Source organism: Theropithecus gelada, chromosome 2 (genome assembly GCF_003255815.1).
Source record: "Theropithecus gelada isolate Dixy chromosome 2, Tgel_1.0, whole genome shotgun sequence".
Taxonomy (NCBI): domain Eukaryota; kingdom Metazoa; phylum Chordata; class Mammalia; order Primates; family Cercopithecidae; genus Theropithecus; species Theropithecus gelada.
The window spans coordinates 104,336,927-104,357,094 of NC_037669.1; the positions used below are offsets into that span (position 1 = coordinate 104,336,927).

At 42.8% G+C, this 20,168-nt stretch overlaps 1 protein-coding gene across 2 annotated transcripts in view; it reads left to right on the forward strand.

Moving 5' to 3' along the window:
- ETV5 (ETS variant 5) overlaps positions 1–20,168 on the forward strand; it is a 62,388-nt gene that overhangs the window by 9,723 nt on the left and 32,497 nt on the right. For both annotated transcript variants that reach the window (XM_025376244.1, XM_025376243.1), the window contains exons 6-7: positions 18,237–18,366; positions 19,307–19,594. In XM_025376244.1, the coding sequence (XP_025232029.1) occupies positions 18,237–18,366; positions 19,307–19,594 (418 nt within the window). The remainder of the gene's footprint in view (positions 1–18,236; positions 18,367–19,306; positions 19,595–20,168) is intronic.

Here is a 20,168-nt window from a genome sequence, read left to right on the forward strand (position 1 = left end):
GGACAAGTGCCAGGCATGCTGATGCCATTACCGGATTAGGTTGCTTTTTTAAAAATTCATTTTGTGAACTCATCAAGCTCATTTAACAGAGGCTTTGGTCGTCAGTTTCTATCATTGTCCTGTCCCTCTAGACTTGGCTTAAAGGAGTGGCAAGATACCAGGCCCCTAGTATGTGCCCGCACTAGTTAGAGGGTGTATGTATAAATTATAACCATAATGTAAGTACACCTTTGGGCCTGGCAGGCAAATGACAGTGGGCTAGCAACTCAGATGTTAAAGGGAAAAGAATTCCACATAAGAGGACTCTGCATAGAAAATAAAGGGCGCTCCCTTGTTTAAAAAGAAAGAAGCATCTAGGGAAAAATTGAAGCAGAGAGTGCAAGATTCCAGGGAGCAGGATAAGATCTAGTTATTAAAAGGCCAGGAGTTTGAGGCTGATCTGAAGAGCCAAGGCATGGATTGGGGATTCTGTGGTCAGAAGAACTTCTTCTTTTGAAGAGAAATGCTTCCAGTGGCACTGAGCTCACTGGAGGGGACATGAGGGCAGGCAGTGAGAAGTATACATAAGACATTTGAAAAGAGCCAAATATGTAATGAAAAAAAGGAAACGACCATGAGCTCAAATGTATCCCCTGCATTTGCTTTTCATAAAGAAGTATGCTTTTCCTTGAAATAAAGTGTGGTTGTCAGACCGGCTCCATCAGCTTTCCCTCAGGGTGATTATTGAAGGTTTGGAAAAAATACCTAAGAAACGAAACCAGTTTTTTTGCCTTGTACTTTGCAAAGTCTCGGCGTAGATTTCACCTTCCAACCTTAGATCTCCACATTCTTCCCTTTTGATGTCTCATGAGCATTCAGGAGGGTATTCCGAACTCTTCAGGCTGGATCCAAAGCTAAAAAAGGAACTGTGAAATTGTTGTAATAGGTAGCTTGTCCCCTCCTCTGCAGCCAGAAAATCTAGTAGTGTCTCCAGAGCCCTCCTCCCCTGGGGAGGAAGCCAGGTGGCGCCCGGCGCAGCTACCAGCAGTGAATGGGAAAGAAAGTCTGGAGAGGCAGGCTTCCAGAGAAAGCTGTCCCCTAATGCAAACCAGCTTACCCTGGGGCAGGAGAAATACCACTGAAGTCTCTTTCTCTCAGCTGGTGGCTACAGCCAGATTCTGAACCGAGTGGCACATGATAGTTTTTCTTTTGCCTTTCCCCTTTTGCCAGAGGGCACTTTCTGACCTTACTTCTAGCGGACTTTTGCACACCCTTGCAGATTTCCACAAGGGTCTTGGCTATTTGAATCCTAGGAAGGGTGCACAGCAGGCAAGAGCCCCTGCAGTGTCTGAATTTCTTACATAAACACAGCGTACTGAGCGAGCAAGCGTCCCTGCGGCGACAGCTGGGCGCTGAGCACTATTAGGTCTGCCCCAGCTAGCAGAGCTGCAGATTCCCCCTCTTGCCTGAATGGAGCATTCCAAATTGGTTGTGAATGGAGGGCGGGGCTCACTTGCAGACTTTTTCAATGAATAACCAGACCCCATTGTGCAGCCTGTGGAAAAACAACCAACTCAAACAACACTGGGACTGTTAGAAATATGCTTGTGATTGGCAGCTTGGAGAGCCTCCAAAATTAGTTTCCTTTGGCTTCCCTGCTGCTCCCTGTTCTCCAAGCCTGGGCTTAATGGGGTTTGAGTTTTCTTTTAAGTGCTCACTTTAACCCTTAAACTGCCGGGCTGATGGCCTGGGTTTCTGGGGAAGAGCTGCTACTGACCTACAAAGCCAGTGAAGCCCACTCCCCTTTCTTTGTCTCTCATTTTAGACGGTAGCTGTCTAAAGGGAGTGATAATAGAGGAGAGGCTGGTTTAGCTTCCCCTGGAGAGGGAGGTGTTGAGACTTGATCTGAGGCTGTTACCCTTTTATCTCCTTCACGTGGGGTTGTGGCTTTAGCTCCCCATTGAGGATTCCTGCCTGCTCTTCTCCTCTGACCTCCAGTCTCCTCCAGGCCTGAGTAGCCCAGGTGTTTGCCTGCCACGACACAGACACTTCTTGCTTAGGCTTACAGTTTTAACATGGGGGAGACAAAGTTGTAGTTTCTCTACTCCTTTGCCTTCACTCCTGTTTAATTTTCCTCTGTGGTCAGGTAAGTATCATTTTTTAAACGACCGTACTCAAACTCTGGTACTGAGCAATGAGGGAATCTCACTATGGCTGTAAACCCTTCCACTGGACACTAATCAAATGCAAAACCTCCCAAAATGAACATCCTTGGAAGTACCAGAAAAACCCAGCCTCTGAGCAACCCCCAAACCAAAGTAGCCTCATCATGCCAAAACTAGGCCAGGTTTTAAGGGTGCACGTGCCTCAAACTAGCATCCACCCTTGATTGATTGATTGATTGATTGGCCAAGGAGGTGGGGTGGGGGTAGTCTTGCTGTGTTGCCCAGGCTGGTCTGGAACTCCTGGCCTCAAGCAATCCTCCCACATAGCTGGGATTACAGGTTCGAACCACCACACCCACCTGCTTCCACACTTAAACATCCTCCAACATCTTACCCGGTAGCTCACCGGCAGCTCACAGATACATGTCCAGTGTGCTCTGTGGGATAGCCCAGGGATGTATGATGAGCATAAAAAGGACAATCAGTTAAAAGGCAAAACAAAACGTAATAGTAATGATCCAGAGCAGCTTCCTCAGGATTTTAAAGAGCTTTTCTTAGTTCCTACTCTTCATCCTCACAACCTTAATAAGGCAGTTTGCACTCGTGTTTTGCCTCAAGGATTTTTTTTACCTTGCTGTAAATTGGCCTTGCAAGCATGCCTTCCCTTCCCTATTAAAAAAGAGCAGGCCTGGGCAGATTGTCCTTTTGTGAGAGAGTTTGAAACCTCTCAGGAGGTAACACTAGATATCAGCTATGTAGGAGGATGCTGATATGTGTGTTTCTCCAGAGGGACTGAGAAGGACTTCGCTTACATAAACACTTTCAGCTGAGTGCCTGGAAATGCTTTGTAATGGCCTGCAAGAGCACTTAATGAGGGTCTTTTATACTTTTTCCACAGAAAAGGTAGAATAGAAGAGGAGGGGATGTCTCTCCCACATGGTCACCCACAGTAAAGGCCAGATCCTGGAGCCTACCCCTAGTTTCCTCATCTGAATTTTAATAGAGAATAATTGAGGGGGGATAACTTTGCTGTGCTGAGGGATATCTTGACTCGAAAAATTTCTGCTTCTCAACTCCATCTTCATTTTTTTTCTTCCCCAGCAGCCATGGAATTTTATTTCTTGCAGAGGAAGGTGGAAACAGCATAGGGCTTTGAGAAGTATTTAGTATTTTGACAACTAATAATCATAGTCCCTGCTTCCCAATTTTTATTCCTATTGAAACAGGAAACAAATCACGTTTCTTAGGCTCTGAGTGTCTGCAAAAGCAGAGGAGCCCTGTCACGTGTTTATGTCCGCCTCGGCCACAGCGCCTGCTCTGCACACTGTGGACACCTGGCGCATACAGCCCGCACACCACCGCATTCCCTACCACAGGCCCTTCCCATCCCAGCTGCCCCAGCCTCCAGCTGGTGGGGAAGTAACACTGTAAAGGGTCTCAAACCCAGAGTTCTGAGTCCTTGGGATGACCTTCTAGATAAGTAGAACAAAAGCTAGTTAGGGCTATTTCTCATTTTCTGTTTCCTCTTTTAAACACATACACTAGCCAAGTGTTGCTAGGCTGCATTTAGACTTTGAGCAGCTAATGCTATGTTTCCCAGTAAGACTGCATGTGCTAGAGTGCAAGTCACAGTTTAGGCACCCTTGACGTACTTGCTGAGTTTCTGCTTTTAGGAGAAGTGGGGCTATAGATAGAAGGGAATGGTTCTGGGGGAAGAAACTCATTTCCCTAGGGTTTGGATTTTCTTCTGTCAGATTTTACGGATGAATTTTCAATTTGAAATTAAAGATAAGATTTTCCACAGTGCTTAAATCCTATTTCAAGTACTGTTAACATTTCACTTTAGTGCCAGTGTAGATGAGAATTATGTAAGTTGGGAGTAAATTATAGAAGGGATGTTAAAGCTTAAGGTTTAGTTTTGCAATTTTTTTTCCTTTCAGGAAAAATGTCCTGTTTCCCCTTATCCTGATTGCGTGATCCACTGAGAGCAGCCCTTCATGGTAAAATCCACTGTGATCGATGTAAGGGCACAGTAGAGGAAGCCGCCCTGTCATCTCTAATGAGTTGGGAGAACAAGGGTTTCCTTAGACCTCTTTCTCAATCTTGAAAGTAAAACCAATAGTTGTCTATCATATTTCTACAGGTTGACTATTAAAATTCTTTGAACAGCTAGCTGCCCAAGGAAAGTAGCAAAACACTGGTTCGAATAATGCTCAGATTCTCCTTTGGTGTAATCAGGCCAGTCCCTCACATTTGTATCCTGCTGGTCTCTTAAGCATGAAAGTAACCAACATGCCAGCTCTGTGGCTATAGGTCTAAAAGCACCCAGCCTATGGTAGTCGAAAGGGGGTGGCGCATTAGAAGTCAGAAGAACCTCTTGTTTTTTATCTTGACTCTCTTGGAGTCAGCTCTGTACTCACAAGCATGTTACTTGACTGTGAAATGCTTTGGTTTCTCCACATCCCACAAATTCTGAGATGCGACACTCTTATGCAATTAGAAATACTCATCCCGTACAAAATGTTTTTAATGGAAGAGCCCCATATCTACTAATACTGGAGCCCTACCTCAATCGAAGTTGGTCTAATTCTTTTCTAGTCTCCTTTACTGACCTTTAATTTCTAACGCTTACATTCAAGCCATCTAGGTTTCCATTTTTGGAGTTCTAAAGTAACAGTCCTAAATTGTTAGGCTAAATGAGTCCTTTGAAGAAAAGGAACTGTACAAATCCAAGCTGTTTCAAGAAAAATGCTGAAGTGTAGAAAGAATATGAACTTAAAGGAAGTAAATCTGAAACTAGTTCATCTGGGTCAAAAAAATCACTCTACTACCATTGGCATTCAGTTTTCTTCTTTATTTGATAACAGAGGTTTTCTGTTTGGAAATGACTGTCTGTCTGAAAGAGGCATTTTTGTCCTGAGAATAAGATGCAGCTATTCAGTGATAGATAATCGTTCTTACCCACAGGTCACCATCTATGAATTAGGACATTGCTGATTTAGTACTTTACACCCGTGGATGGAAGGCTCTCCTCCCATGCCTGACCACTTCTTTTGGGAGGAGGAGCAGTGACGAAGCATTAATACAAAGCATTTCTCTCCTTGTATTTTAGCCAGAGTTAGAATAGAAACCTTTACAAATCACCCATGTCATTCACTGATAGAAGTGAAGAAAGGACAAGACCAGTATCCCAAAAGCCAGCTCTCCTAGTTGATGACCAAAGGCATGACTTGCCAACTTCGCTACCTTGGCAAACTTGCTAGTGCCCCATAGGTCACCTTTGATGACTCTTTTACTCTGAAGGCCTGCAATAGGCCCATTGCCTTGAGCTCTTCCCTGGGCCTTCTCAGGCTTTGGAGAGTGGGAGCAGCTTTCAGCCTCATGCAGCAGAAAAGGTAGACAATGTTCAGGATGACATTTGCTCTTTCCAGCCAAAGCTATCACCCCACCCCATCTTTCCCCTGTCTGTCCTTGGGGATCTGCGTGTCATCTTAGACTGGATCACATTTCTTCTCTGGAAGGAGTACAGAGGTAGGGCAAGTCTTGAGCTCCCCCTGGAGTTTGGAGTGTCCCCAACCCTTTGGCTGGTCAGCCTGAGTTGTACTGTACAACCTGTGGGTTACAATTTTATGTTAGACAGTAACCTCCCAAGCTGACTTTCATGGGCAGAATTTAGTTTTTGTCTTCTAACCAATTGTATTTCAGTTGGGGATTTGATTGCCAGATACCTTGTGCTGGTTCTGCTGTCTAGCTGCTACCATTGCTGTAAGCGGCCAGGGGAAACGGGGGAGGGGAGGGAAGCAATTGTTTGCTGAATGTTGCAATCATTGAGCCAGGCTTAGCGGAAGCAAACCTTTAAACCACCTCCCCTTCCCCAAGGTTATATGAACCCACTAGATAATATAAACCTTATAGTTCAAATAATAAGATTTTTAACAGTGTGAGAATGCTCCCAACTAAAGCCCTTTTCTGTTAAGTGTAACCTCCTTGTCAAGTCATTCCCCCTTCCCACAAAGAAATTAAAATTCCTTTGGAAGTGTAAAATCACCATTTTCATCTTTCCCTGCTTTTACAAAACCCTAACCAGACGGGCTTTGTTCTGGGGTCTACTAGAAGCTACAACCTGTGGGTCCCCTAAGCTGGAATTGCTGATACGCTGGATTTCTCCGTTGTTGAATCTATCCTGTATCTCATATAGCCCACATTCCAAGGAGCAATAAGGGCATAAAATATCATAACACTGGTCTTATATAAACACTTGACTCTCCAGAACTCTGCAGGATCTTGTCTTCAAGCACCAATTCTATATACAGCCAGCATTTCCCCAGAGAAAGCAATGTTCTACAAGCCCAATACATGATATGTGTCACAACCTAGACCCATGTTGCTATTGTCAGCTCGAGGGCATAGCAGAGGCTTAGGGTTATCTGAGGTAAACAAGCAACGGAGGAGAGACTTACAGAGAATGGCCTCATGGTTTTAACTGCTTCTCGGTACCAGTTCTATCATCTATTTTAAAACCCAGTTTTGAGGCTGGGTGCAGTGGCTCAAGCCTGTAATCCCAACACTTTGAGGGGCTGAGACTAGAGGATCACATGAGGCCGGGAGATTGAGACCAGTCTGGGCAACATAGTGAGACCCTGTCTCTTAAAAAAAAAAAAAAAAATTAGCTGCATGTGGTGACAGGCGCCTGTGGTCCCACCTACTCAGGAGGCTGAGGCAAGAAGGTCACTTGAGCCCAGAAGTTTGAGACTGCAGTGAGCTATGATTGCGCCATTGCTCTCTAGCCTGGGTCACAGAGCAAGACCCTGCCTCTAAAAAAACAAACAAAAAAAGATAAAATGAAACCCAGGTGGGGGAAATTTTATCAATAACTCTTAATTCCTGTATTCTGGGAGAAATTCCACTATTTTTGCAGACAACCTCTTAGAGATGTTTCAGATACCATTGTCTACTAATGCTATTTATACATTTTCAAAGTTGGTTCAGTTCTTTTCTAAGCTCCATTTCTTCCCTTTAGTTTCTGTTATATTCAAGGCCATTTTTAGAATTCTAGAGTAATCTTCCAGTGTCCTTAATAATTGTGTTTCTACCACCACCCTTAGGAACTGAGAGTGGGCTCTCTGGAGATAGTCTCTATGCTATCTTTCAAGCAAGGTGCCTAGCATTTTTTAACATAGCACTCACCAGCAAAATTCCTCAGCTTGCATTTCAAAAATCTTCCCCAAAAGGTCTTGGCTCTTGAATTTCCAGACACTTGATACAACCTCATCTATTCTCATGAGCAAGAAAGGTGTCTCCTTCCCTCACTTCCTTTCCCACTGTGGCAAGACCTGGCTCTAATTTCATTGGCTGCTATTTCATCCTGGCATTTCTAGCCATTTTCATGCAAGGCCATCAAAACTTCAAAAACTTGAATCTGGGTCTTAGGTTGGTCTTATTCCTATACCAATGTAACCCTAACCCCATTTTTTGGATCTGTCGTTCCCGTAGTCCATGTCATGATAATACATTCAAAGCCTTTTATTTTTAGCTGATTGTATTACCCCAAGTTTCTAGGTCTAAATCAGGAAGAATAGAGTGTTTTGTTGTTTTTTGGTTTTGTTTTGTTTTTGTCCACACACCAGTTCCTGAAGCCTCTCTTCTGCTGACTGTAGTTTTTTCCCACCGCATGGGAGAAATCTGACTCCTGAAGCCAAGTGTTCCAGGAACTAGCTTTACGACTCCCTAATTTGGCTCTTGCGTTATTTATTGTACAGAAGATGATAATTGGCCTTATAGGAAGGGATTCTATTCTATAACTGTTCATTGATGAATTCTGCTACCTCATGGTTAATCTGATACCCTGGAGCCCTGAAATATACCACCAGGGTGACAGTCAGTCCTTTGGTTCTTGCTGAGAAATAGGACAAATCGCAAAAATACCCCAGAGTCATCAACATCATAACCCCCTTCCACCACCATGATTAATTGCTAATCTAAAGGCCTGAATACTATACAGCTGTGCCAGTTCTGAAGCTTCTTTGCCTGTACCTGCTAATAGCAAACTCTATCCCAAAGCACAAGCACAAAGCACAAGTCTTACTTTCTTCATGTGGGACTTTGCCCAGGACAAATGCAGCTGTTCTTGCAGAATGAGCCTGCCCTGAAATCTCAGCCCTGGCATGTGGTATGGCCAGCCAGTTGTTGGCTTATCAGGTGTTTGTCATGTCCCCTGTGAGTCGTATGGAGGGCCTTGATTCCACACTGAGGTCCAACTGCCATTCTTGGTTCCTAAGACATAAATGCATAGGAGATTTTCCAAACCAGTGTACTTACTTTAATACAGTTTAGGTCTTCAGCCCCATATTCCTTTTTATCTAGCCTGGTAAACTAGGCTGAACAGTGGGAGCCCCTAGGCTCAGAGCAGCAAAAGCCTAGGCCACCTATTTCCAGCTTCCTCTCATCCTGATCCCAGCCCTGCTCAGCGTTTAGGGGTAGAAGGGGCTAACCCAGCTGCTTATGAGGGAAGAAAATGAAGGAGAACCATAAGAAAGAGAACTTTAATTCTGCCAACCTTCCCAGGTTGATGATAGCTGCCTTGCACTCTCTTGAAGACCCTGGGGATGAAATCGAATGGGTTGTCCAGCTATTCTGGACAACCTATTGTCCTAAACCTGTTTTACATATAAATTCACAAGGAGTGGAAATTCTCCATTTTTTCTCAAGAATGGTTGTGGTTGACTTGGGCATATATTTTAGTTCCTGTTATATATGCACTAATATGAATAGAGAGTTACTGATAGGTGTTATTTTAATCATTTTGCATTTGTGTAACTGCTGTCTTTCTACCCAAGCAGTTTGGTGGAAGTATTAGCAGCAGGCAGTAGTCACAGTAACAGCAGTGGCTGTTTTTATTTTGCTGTCTCTGGAGTGTTCCCTTGTCCTTTCTAAGTGGGCCAAAGCCAACAAAATGTTTGAGAACCACTGGCGTAGACATTAGGTGTGACCAGCATTTATCCTTGTGTAAGGCTAGATTCCCAGGGGTGTATTATCCTTCCAATTCAGTAATAGGCCAAGGGTGGCTTTCTTCATGTGTCGATGTATGGTTTCGAAGTTCTTAGCATTTCTACTTTTGATATGTTAGTCAACCATAAGATAAAGGATTTTTTTCTCCAGATATCTCAGAGGAAATGGGACAGAATCACTGTTTTATTTATTTATTTTTAAAACGTATTGCTACATTTGCTTCATCTCTGTGTATGTGTAGTTTTTTCTTGACCATTTGAAAGCAAGTTTCAGGCATTATAACATTTCACCCCAAATACTCTGGTGTGCATCTCCACAGATTGACATTCTGCTACATAGCCTAAGAAAACCTTTATTCAGTAATATTTAGAATTCCCCAATTGTCTCCAGATATCTTTTTAGCAATGTTGATAATGGTTTTGATCTAGGATTCAGTTTAAAATCACACATTGCATTTATGTTTATGCTCCATTTATCCTCTTTAATATGTAACAGTCTCCCTAGCTTTTTTATTTTCCCTGTAACAGTGACTTTTTTGAAGTCTTGGCCAGTCATTGACTTTTTTACGGTCCATTTTTAAAGAATATATAGAAATGCAAATAGCATCCAGAAATGCTGCCCTTAGGCTTAGAAATCTCCAATGTTGTTGATTCTCTCACTTCTCACATTCATGTGTTTGTGTTGGCCTTAAAACAGTGGTGAAAGAACAGAGTGACACAGATGGAGAGAATTGGGTCAGAGATGGTTTGTGCATGTTTGAGGAGAGGGCTTTTGGGGGACTCATTAAAGAGTTTTTAGCACAGCTTGCTCGATGGTTGATTTTATTATGTGTGGGTGATTTTTCACATATTAAATTCGAGAATTTATCCTTACACAGGTTAGCTGTGTGAGATATTAAAGAAAAACGGCACATTCTTCCATACCTACTCCAGTTCTGCTTTTAGAACTTGTGTCCCCTAACTAAATTTGATAACATTGTCGATTTTTATTTTTGGAAACTGTTGCCAGGCAGGATCAATGTTAAACAAGTTTGAGCATGCCTCTTACTTGGTTTGGAAATCCAGACATCTCCTTTTCCAGATGTTCTTTTTTAAGTGCCAGAACCTGTCCACTTAACCTTATCTCCTTGTGAACCTTCTTGTTTCCCAGAACAGGGTATTATCTACTATTAGAGACATTCACTAGTGCTGTTAGAGCAATTACAAAGAATATTGAGGTATAATAGATTTTATGTGTGAAATGAGTTTTTAATCTGCTCAGTCCTAAAATAAATATTTCTGACCCTCTCTGGTAATATAGTAGAACTTAAAAAAAAGGTCTCACCCTATCTACATCTTTTTTCCTGCTAACTAAGTATTTGAGCTTTGTCTCAAAATTCATCAAAAAAGGCAAGAGCTAAGAGTAGACAGCACTATGTTGGAAGCACAAGGTACACTCCCTCTGGTGACTCAAAGCCCTCTGGTCTTTGCCAGTGGAGTCCTCAGACAAGTTAAGGGTAAATCAGGGAAAAAGAGGTCACACTTGCTCTTCCCTGATGGGTTTTTCGGTTCTGTTTTGCCAGTGTCCTTGTTATATTTCCAGGTCCCTCCTCTTGATCATCTTTTCCTCTGCCTTCTTTCCCTGTGTTCTATTCACTCCCACAACCATAGAATATTAATAGTATGGGCAGGTGTCTCGGACTTCTCTCCCCTCCCACCCCCATTCTTGGACTACACAGTATGTAATTCTTCCTCTAGAGGGAAAGGATGTGAGATGGCAGTGGTTAGAGAGAGGAGCAGTGACCCAAAAAGCTGGTGGCCAGGAGACTTAGGAGAAGGCCTTCGTTTCAGGATGGTAGCTCTGGAACCCTGAGCGGTGTATGGTCACTACTATTTGTGTACATTCCACATCATATCTGTTCAAGTGTAATGGGAGGTTCTGGAGACCTAGGCCAGCCCCCTGAGCTGCAGCCTCATGGACACACCATTCAGAAGCACGTGTCAGTGCTCTGGTCAACTTCTGTCATGAGACACAACTTTCCATGTGAAGTAAGAGGATCATGGCTATAGTGTATGACCAAATAAGGTCTTCCCTGGAAGTCAGGCCTGCACAGCTGATTTGGGAAAGATGAGTCTGGCCCAGATGAAAGTAAATGAAACTGAAGAAGGGAGAAGGAAAACCCCAAAACAGAACCTGAAGCATGGCAACTGGTGGAAGGTGGTCAAAGCCTGTGTGTGAAGTAGGAGAAATCCGGATGCGTTTAGTCCTTCTCCCCTTCAAACCGCAGGGTAACTAAATGGCAATTTCTTTAACACTCAGCAGCTACATAAATGTTTTATGTATTCACAACAAAGTCTGTGGCAAACTGAAACTTTGATGATTATGAAACACCAAAGAAAGCCTTATTAGACAAGATGGGTTTTGTCTTTTAAAAAAAAAAAAAAAAATCCTTTTGAATGGAACTGTCGCTCATCATAACATCCAACGAAAGTGTTTTCCTACGTCTTGATCCTTCGGGCTGTAACAGTGAAGTTTACCGTTAGCAATGGGCATGGGGTGGCTGCCTTGAACAGTCCACAGGCCTGTACTTGTGGGCAGGAAACAGATTTTGTCAGCAGAGGGAATTACTATTTCTCTTGAATGGACCAGTTTATTTTTTCTATTTTAAAACAACTGAGTTGTTTCTTTGGAAGACTGTTTCTAGACCATCACAGAAGAAAGATTTTCTAAAATTTGATAAATCTTAGTATTAACTCTGTGGTGCTGTTTGATGAGGACCAGGCTGCTTTTTTTAAAAGTAGAAATGTAATTGAAGTAACATACAGAAATCACAAGAGTACAGCTGCATGATGTATTCTCACAAACAGTGTAAGCATTTAGATCAGAAAATGGAACTTATCAGACTATAAGAAGACTCCTGTGCCCCCTTAACAGGCACCACCCCATCGAGAGTAACCTCCCTCCTGACTTTCAAACACCGTAGATTAGTTTTGTCTTTCTTTGAACTTTATATAAATGGACTTACATGGCAGGTACCCTTTTGTGCCTGACTTCTTTTAGCTCAGCATATTTGTGAGATTCATCCATGTTGTTAAGCATAATTGCAGTTTCTTCATTCTCCCTTCTGTGTAATGCTGAGATTTTGTTGGGGGTTACACTGAACCTATAGATAAATTTGGGAAGAAATGGTATCTTTATAATGTGAAGCATTCCAGTCCACCAGCATGATCTGTCCTTCCCATTTATTGAGAGTTCTTTAATTTTCCTTAGTGTTTTGTGGATTTCAGTATAGGTATCTTTTTTCTTTGTTTTTTCTTTAGATGGGGTCTCACTTGTTGCCCCGTCTGGAGTGCAGTGGCATGATCACAGCTCACAGTAGCCTCAGCCTCATGGGCTCAGGTGACTCTTCCACCTCACCCTCCCTCATAGCTGGGACCACAGGTACACACTACAGTCCCGGCTGATTTTTTTTTTTTTATGTATTTTTTTGTGGAGACGGGATTTTGTTAATGTTGCCCAGGCTGGGCTCAAACTCCTGGGCTCAAGCGATCTGCCCTGCCTTAGCCTCCCAAAGTGCTGGGATTATAGGCATGAGCCACCATGCCTGGCCCAGTGTAGACATCTTATATATCTTTTATTAGACATTTTCCTAGGTATTTGATGATTTTGTTGATATTGTGTATGCTTTTAATTTCACATTGTTTTAGTTACTGTATATTGAAAGTTTTTTTAACATGTTGACCTCATAGCCAATGACTTTGCTTACTGATTCTTATACTTTGTGGTCATTTTTATATTTTCTATGTACCCAACCAGGCCACCTGTTAATAATGACAGATTTCTTTCCTTCTTTCTAATTTGCCTTGTGTTTATTATTCTTGCCTTATTGCACTAGCTAGGACCAGGCTTGGATTTTGATCCCTGTATCAGATAGAAAAATCTAAGGAGTTCCCTAGTCTAATAAGAAAAGCAACTATGAAGTTGGTTGACTTGTGAGCATCACATCTAAATTTAAAATGGTGTTACGGTTGTCTACAAGGCAATACATATACTTGATTGTGCATACCCACAGATACGGACTTAATTACATCTTATCAGCTAGCTGCCCTTCTTTTTCCTACCCCTGACAAGCTAAGACTGTCATACATATATTTGCGCATAGATCCTTAGCAGAGTTCTTATAGTCAAATCGGGGTTCCAGACAGCTCACTCAAGGTCTTCCTGCCTCAGTGGTGGTAGTAGGACAATTGTCCAGAAGCAGTTTCAGGGTGGGGCAGGGCTTCTCGGGAGAGAGACGGCATCCATGGCTTCGGTGCAGAGTCTGGGTAGTAGTGACTGGCTGTAGAAGACAGCAGGTCTTCTGAAGTGCTGGCAGCTGTCTGAATGAGCAGAAGGTTTTGATCAGCTTAACTATAGAAGGGAGAGTGAGACCTTTTAGATGGAATGCTAGAATGGGAGGCAACGATTACAAAAAGTGAAGGCTGCCAGGTGCGGTGGCTCACACCTATAATCCCAGCACTTTGAGAGGCCGAGGCAGGCGGATCACCAGAGGTCAGGAGTTCAAGACTAGCCTGACCAACATGGTGAAACCACCGTCTCTACTAAAAATACAAAAAATTAGCCAGTTGTGGTGGTGCACGCCTGGAATCCCAGCTACTCGAGAGGCTGAGGCAAGAGAATCACTTGAACCCGGGAGGCGGAGGTGGCAGTGAGCCGAGATTGCGCCATTGCACTCCAGTCTGGGCAACAAGGGTGAAACTCCGTCTCAAAAAAAAAAAAAAAAAAAAGGCTACTGGAGTCGGGGATGTCATTGCCTGTGACAATGGAGGTGAAATAGAGATCCTGGTTAATTTTGGTATCCTAGAGCCAGACAAAGGTGTAAGTCCTTGAGTGGATTTAGGGGTATGAGATGTGGCTCGCACTGGGGAGTGTAGGGTAAACGTGAGGATACAGCCCTGAGAGCTGGAAAAAAGTATCCTTCTGTTTTCTTCTCCTGTATTGTCTTCCTTCTCTCTTTCCCTTTTTCTTTTATTCCCTCTTTGATTGGTCTTTTTTCTCTCAGATTCCTTCTGGGAGCCAATAGAATGAAAAGACTAAGAACGGCATAGGTAGGAATCCTGGCCACTGACCAGCTGTGAAACCGTGGCGAGTGACTTTGAGCCTTGTTTTCATGTTTGTAAAATGAAGGCAGTGGAAGCATTAATGGCTTTCTCATTAAATTGGGAAGATTTAATGAAATTAGGTGTATAAGGGCAACTAGGCATAAAGGAAATGGTAAGGGGTCTGGCTGGCTGCTTCTTTCTTGATCAGCCTTCTCTGTTCCCTTCCAGAGGTATTAGTTCTTCTCAACTATTTTCCCTTTGTTCTAGAGCATTTTCTCTTAACCAGGTGTAAGTGGTATTTTTGTTTAGTTGAAAAAAAAGGTTTATGCCTTCTATTTTGAATGTACAAAGTGAGCGAGCGGAATATCTTGCGTTTCTGTCAGTGTGGTAGAAGATGACTACAGTGACAGTGCAGGGGCCCTTGCCTCTTCTCCCCTCGAATAGCAGCAGCCTAAGACCTTTAGTTCCTTTGGGCCTCAGGATCCTTGTCTATAAATGTAAGGACTTGAATTCAGCATACTGAGGCCCTAATCTATCTCTAATTGCATCGTTGAGAAGATGCTAAAAGTCAGATGCCTTACTAAATTATGCAGCCCATGAGCAAAGGACCATGTCTGTTTTGCTTAGCATCATATACCCCTGACATCCAGAATACCTGGCCCATTGAACATACTCTGTGAATGAATGAATGAATTGAATGAATGAATGATGAAGGAAAGAAAGATCTTCATGACAAAGAGGGTAGTCCCCATTCAGCAAGAATTATTGTCAGGACACCCCTGACTTTGTGGGCCCTCTTCTACAATTCTGAATTTAAACTCAAAGTTTCTAATTGCAGAAGATGTTTATTAGCTCAAATGTCAACTCTTTTTTTTTTAGCATTTCTTTTCAGACTTCCTCAAGAGTTCATGATCCCTTTTCAATTCCAATTTGTTGCCATCCTTTATAGTCCTGGGTCTCTGTCATCATCTAGTAAGTCAGCTGTGCAAAGGTAAATACTATTTTTGAAAGCACAGGGTATAATTACACAACATCATAGCACCATCTGCAAGGTGCTGTGCCCTTTTCTTTATTTCTCAAGGCAGCATCGCATACCTCATTTTACAAATGAAGAAACAGACTGAAAGCAAGGAGCATTCCTTGGGCTTCTGAGTTCCTGCTTTAAATACACCACTATCTCTGACTAACACATGCCAGAATTAGGCTCCTTCACACATCCTCTAGTCCTACAGACCTTTAAGGAGCTGAGCCTTGTTCCTCACCACTCATAGGGCCCCTCGTGGCTTTCCTGTCAGTGTAGATCTGTGAAACTTTTTCCGTTCTCGTTCCTGCCGTGTTTTATCCTGGGTAGGGAAAGTATGTATAACTAACATCGTACCCAGCCTTGTAGGGTAGATGTGGTCCCTGCCTTCAAGGGTAAGAACAAATTGGAAATACAATCCATTTGTTCACGCGAATACTTTTTGAACTCCCCCTTTGTATAAAGAATATACTATTCCACATACAAGACATTTTGGGGTAGAAGGTACTATATAATTTAGAGCCAAAATGATGTGGTACACACTAAGTACTGTCTAGATTTGAAGAAATCAAGACATCAGAATTTGCTGGCAATTTAGATCCTTTTAGATATGTGCAGTTCCCAAAACAAATACAAAATGTTTCTTTCTGGGCAACTTTGGCTTACCCTCTGGTGTTAGACTTGTCAGCAGAATTGGTAACTGTTATAATAATATTGTGACAATGTCAAGACACTTCTAAAACCTGAAATCAGACCATTGAATAATACACTAATTGTTTTCTTTCCAAACAATTAGGTAAAGTGATTGCAAATGACTATCATTAGATAAAGCAAGAAAGGTAGACGTTTCAAGGACACGTCTTTTGTTTAAATTGGGTCATCATTACCTTTCCTCATTATTTTGCCAAAACTTTTATAGCAGAAGACTGGTGAGAGGAAGGGCAGTGACCAAGGGGCAGTGCTGAGAACTGCCAGACTATCTACTGCGTTGGAGAAAGGGATTTCTGTGTCAAATGCTCATTTACTACCAACATTCAAACAAGCTTCACTATTTTCTGTGTCTGAATATTTGAAACAATTGATAACAATTGAGTGTTGGCTGCCATGATGTCACCATCAAAAAATCACGAGAGAAACTCTAATGACTTCTAAATATAATCTGCTAGTTCTCAGCTTATTTTATGTATTCAGGAAAAGCAGTTGGCATTATGTAAGAAAGGAATTATGAAAACCTGTCCTTTCAAGTCAGTCACTGGCAGGACTTTGCAGCAACATTGCTTTATAACCTTGTCATCTGTGATAGAGTCATCTGTCTCGTACTCACTCCTGAGTTCAGAATTTGGGATTATAGAGGCACCTGAGAGGCCAGTTGGCTGGAAGATTGTTCGGTCTTATCAGATATTAATAGAAAAGAGATGATTGTTTAGGCTGGGCGCGGTGGCTCACGCCTGTAATCCTAGCACTTTGGGAGGCCAAGGTGGGCGGATCAGGAGGTCAGTAGTTCGAGACCAGCCTGGCCAACATGGTGAAACCCTGTCTCTACTAAAAATACAAAAATTAGCTGGGCGTGGTGGCGGGCGCCTGTAATCCCAGCTACTCAGCAGCCTGAGGCAGGAGAATCATTTGAACCCAGAAGGTGGAGATTGCGGTGATCGCGCCATTGCACTCCAGCCTAAGCAACAGAGTGAGACTCCATCTCAGAAAAAAAAAAAAGAGAGAAGTGATGATTTGTTTAGCTAGTTCTACCTAGTATAATTACTAAGAATTAACCTGACTCCTAAAGATGTTTCAGGTTTAAACATTGAGTCAAACTGAAAATGTTATTGGGTCACCAGATCACTGACTGTAGTTAGCTATTTAATGAGACCTTTGATACAGTGGCCAGCACAGAAGCTTAACTTGCTCTCCTTCCCCACCTTCCAAGGTAGCTAGACAAGGAGTAACTGTTCTAACTCAACTAGAAGGCAGCCCTTATAGCGTGAAATGCATCTTTCCACTTTGGATAAAATGCTGTCTCTGCAACAATTTAGCTCCTAGAGAAGACAGAAAAGGCAAACTCGGTTTTTTGTTCTTTGGGTTTTTTTTGGTTTTTTTTTTTTTTTTTTTTTTTGGCCACTACATGTAAATCACCTTGATTTGAAAAATTCTTGTTACTCTGCCCTCTCAGGATCCTACGTGGAATATGTAGTTGGCTTCCAAACCAAAAGCAGTAGCTCCATGCATTTATTCCATGAATTCAGGAACATTCACTGTACCATCTATGAAAGGACTGGTTATACAAACCCACCCTTGCTGGTCAGTCACTGAGACAGGCCTGGAGCAGATGTAAGCACAAAGGTAGCCAGGCTTTCTGCTTTCTGTATTCATTAGCCTTTTCTAGGTAGTGGATTGGTCTGTTGTTTTATTCCTTTGCTTTTAAAATTTTTGGAATGCCTCTAAAGTTGAATATTTCTTGCTGAGAGCTGATATTTAAAGTTACTTGAGGAAGGACTTTTTAAAAATTCTATATTTAATTTGTAAATATGCATCTGAATAAGAAATATATTTGCCACAGCAATTTTAAGCCTTTGATAAGCTTAAATGTGTTGGTAATGTCTACCAACACATTTTTGGTCGTTTCGTCCTTTTTGGAAACAAAATTCTTCATGTCTGCAGCCACTTGCATTTTTGGTGGAGACCCATTACCTGCAAGGTTTTTAAGGGTTTTGCAGCTTCTGGAAAGCAAGACCCATGACCAAAGAAATTTGGGAAAAAAGACTTGGCTAATTAAAAGTGTCAGATGATGACTTCTGGCTTTGAAGAATTTAATTGGCTTTAGATGGGAGGTTGTGTGTTTAATCGTTTTGCTTTTTCTGACATGTGACTTGACATGAGTTCCAAGAACAATCAGCTAGTTAGAAGGTTTGCAGAAGGAAGCATTGTGCTCCCTGTTAATCAGCTGTTCTCTCTCTATTCCCCTCCTCATCCCTCTTCTGATTTCAGTGGTGCTTCATGCCCCACCTCCAACCAAGATCAAACGGGAGCTGCACAGCCCCTCCTCTGAGCTGTCGTCTTGTAGCCATGAGCAGGCTCTTGGTGCTAACTATGGAGAAAAGTGCCTCTACAACTATTGGTAAGTGGGCAAGTGGAGTCGAAGAAAGGCTGCCCAGAAAGGCTCTGAAAGTAGCCATCAACCTGAATGTTCCTTCCCAGTGTTACTTACCCAGCAGACCCTGGGGTAGAACACATCCTCCTTTCATGGCAGTGTCATCCTCCAGGTGTAGCATAGTCCCCTTGGGATCATCGTACTGCACACGAAAGAAAACCGTTAAAGCCTTGTGTCTCCGCAGGGCACTAAGTTCATAGGGTACCCAGTCCTTCTAGGGAAAGAGTCTCAATCCTGGGATATTTGATCTGTGGCTTTGAGGCAGGTAATATATACTTCTTCATGTCTATCATATGTTAATGTGAACTTTAAGCACCAAAGAAGTAATCTCCAAATCAGAATATATGAAAAAGTCTTGAAGCTTGTGCCCTTTACTTAAGAATATCCAGGCCCGAGGAATGAAGCTTTAATTTTAAATCATTCTTTGCTCTAGAAGATAAACATAGATTTGCCTGAAAGGGGGAGGAGAAGAGTTGTTAATTCAAATGATGTCACAGCACAGACGTACCTTCAACACAGATTCTGACTAATTCCTGGGAACCCTGGAATAGTTAGGAGAGGGGACCAGAGAACACCTGGCAAAGCGTAAATTCTCCCCTCACCCACCCACCCTACACAGGCATACACGGAGAATTCTTTTAGAAGGAGGGAGAAAGGAAACCGGAAGCAGAGGCTAAAATTATCCTTGAGAAAAATCACTAGAAGTGTTAAACAAGTCCCTGTGACGCAGTGTGTTTGTCACTTTTCGGAGGTACAAATATCCCCTCAGGGCTACGAGCGATTTAACTATGTTAATGCTGTTATTTCCTGGCAACAATGGGCTGCAAACTAGCTTTCTGCTGGACTTGGTAACCATGCTAATGGCTTCATTTCAGCTTAATGGTTCCTTCTCTTTTTCTGTTTACAGTGCCTATGATAGGAAGCCTCCCTCTGGGTTCAAGCCATTAACCCCTCCTACAACCCCCCTCTCACCCACCCATCAGAATCCCCTATTTCCCCCACCTCAGGCAACTCTGCCCACCTCAGCACACGCCCCTGCAGCTGGCCCTGTTCAAGGTGTGGGCCCCGCCCCCGCCCCCCATTCGCTTCCAGAGCCTGGACCACAGCAGCAAACATTTGCGGTCCCCCGACCACCACATCAACCCCTGCAGATGCCAAAGATGATGCCTGAAAACCAGTATCCATCAGAACAGAGGTGGGTGTTGATCTGGCCTTCTTCCTTACCTGCCTCCCTCATTCCTGTCCTTTCTTAGTGGGAGAAGGGAAGCAGTTTTTCTTGTTTACCAGGTTCCTAAAAAGTTACGATTGCACTGAGGCAGCTTGTGAAGCAAGACTAATAGCAATATGAATATGACTGTTTATATACTACCCTGTTCCCAAGGTACACCAGATGGTTGATGGACCACGACATCCTTATGAAGTAGGTAAGGGAGAGGTAACTGGTATTCTCCCTTCTCACAGAACTAGAGGAAGAATGACTTGCCAGGATAGTCTTGTCCCTCACTGAGGGCAGGTTTCTGACTCCTCATTGGATGCTGCCTACTATTAATAGAATCGAACTTTGTTTGTTAACATTTCACTTACATATAAGGGACGATTGCTGAGTTATACAAGGTAGTATTACTCATCTGACTTTAACATGTTTTAACAGTAGGAGATTAGCTAAGGACCTTGTTTATACGTCTGCTTTTGAGATAGAAATCTCCTGGTTACACTGCAGGTGGTTTTTATATTTCTACAGACATTGAGGCATCAGGAGTACCTTGTCC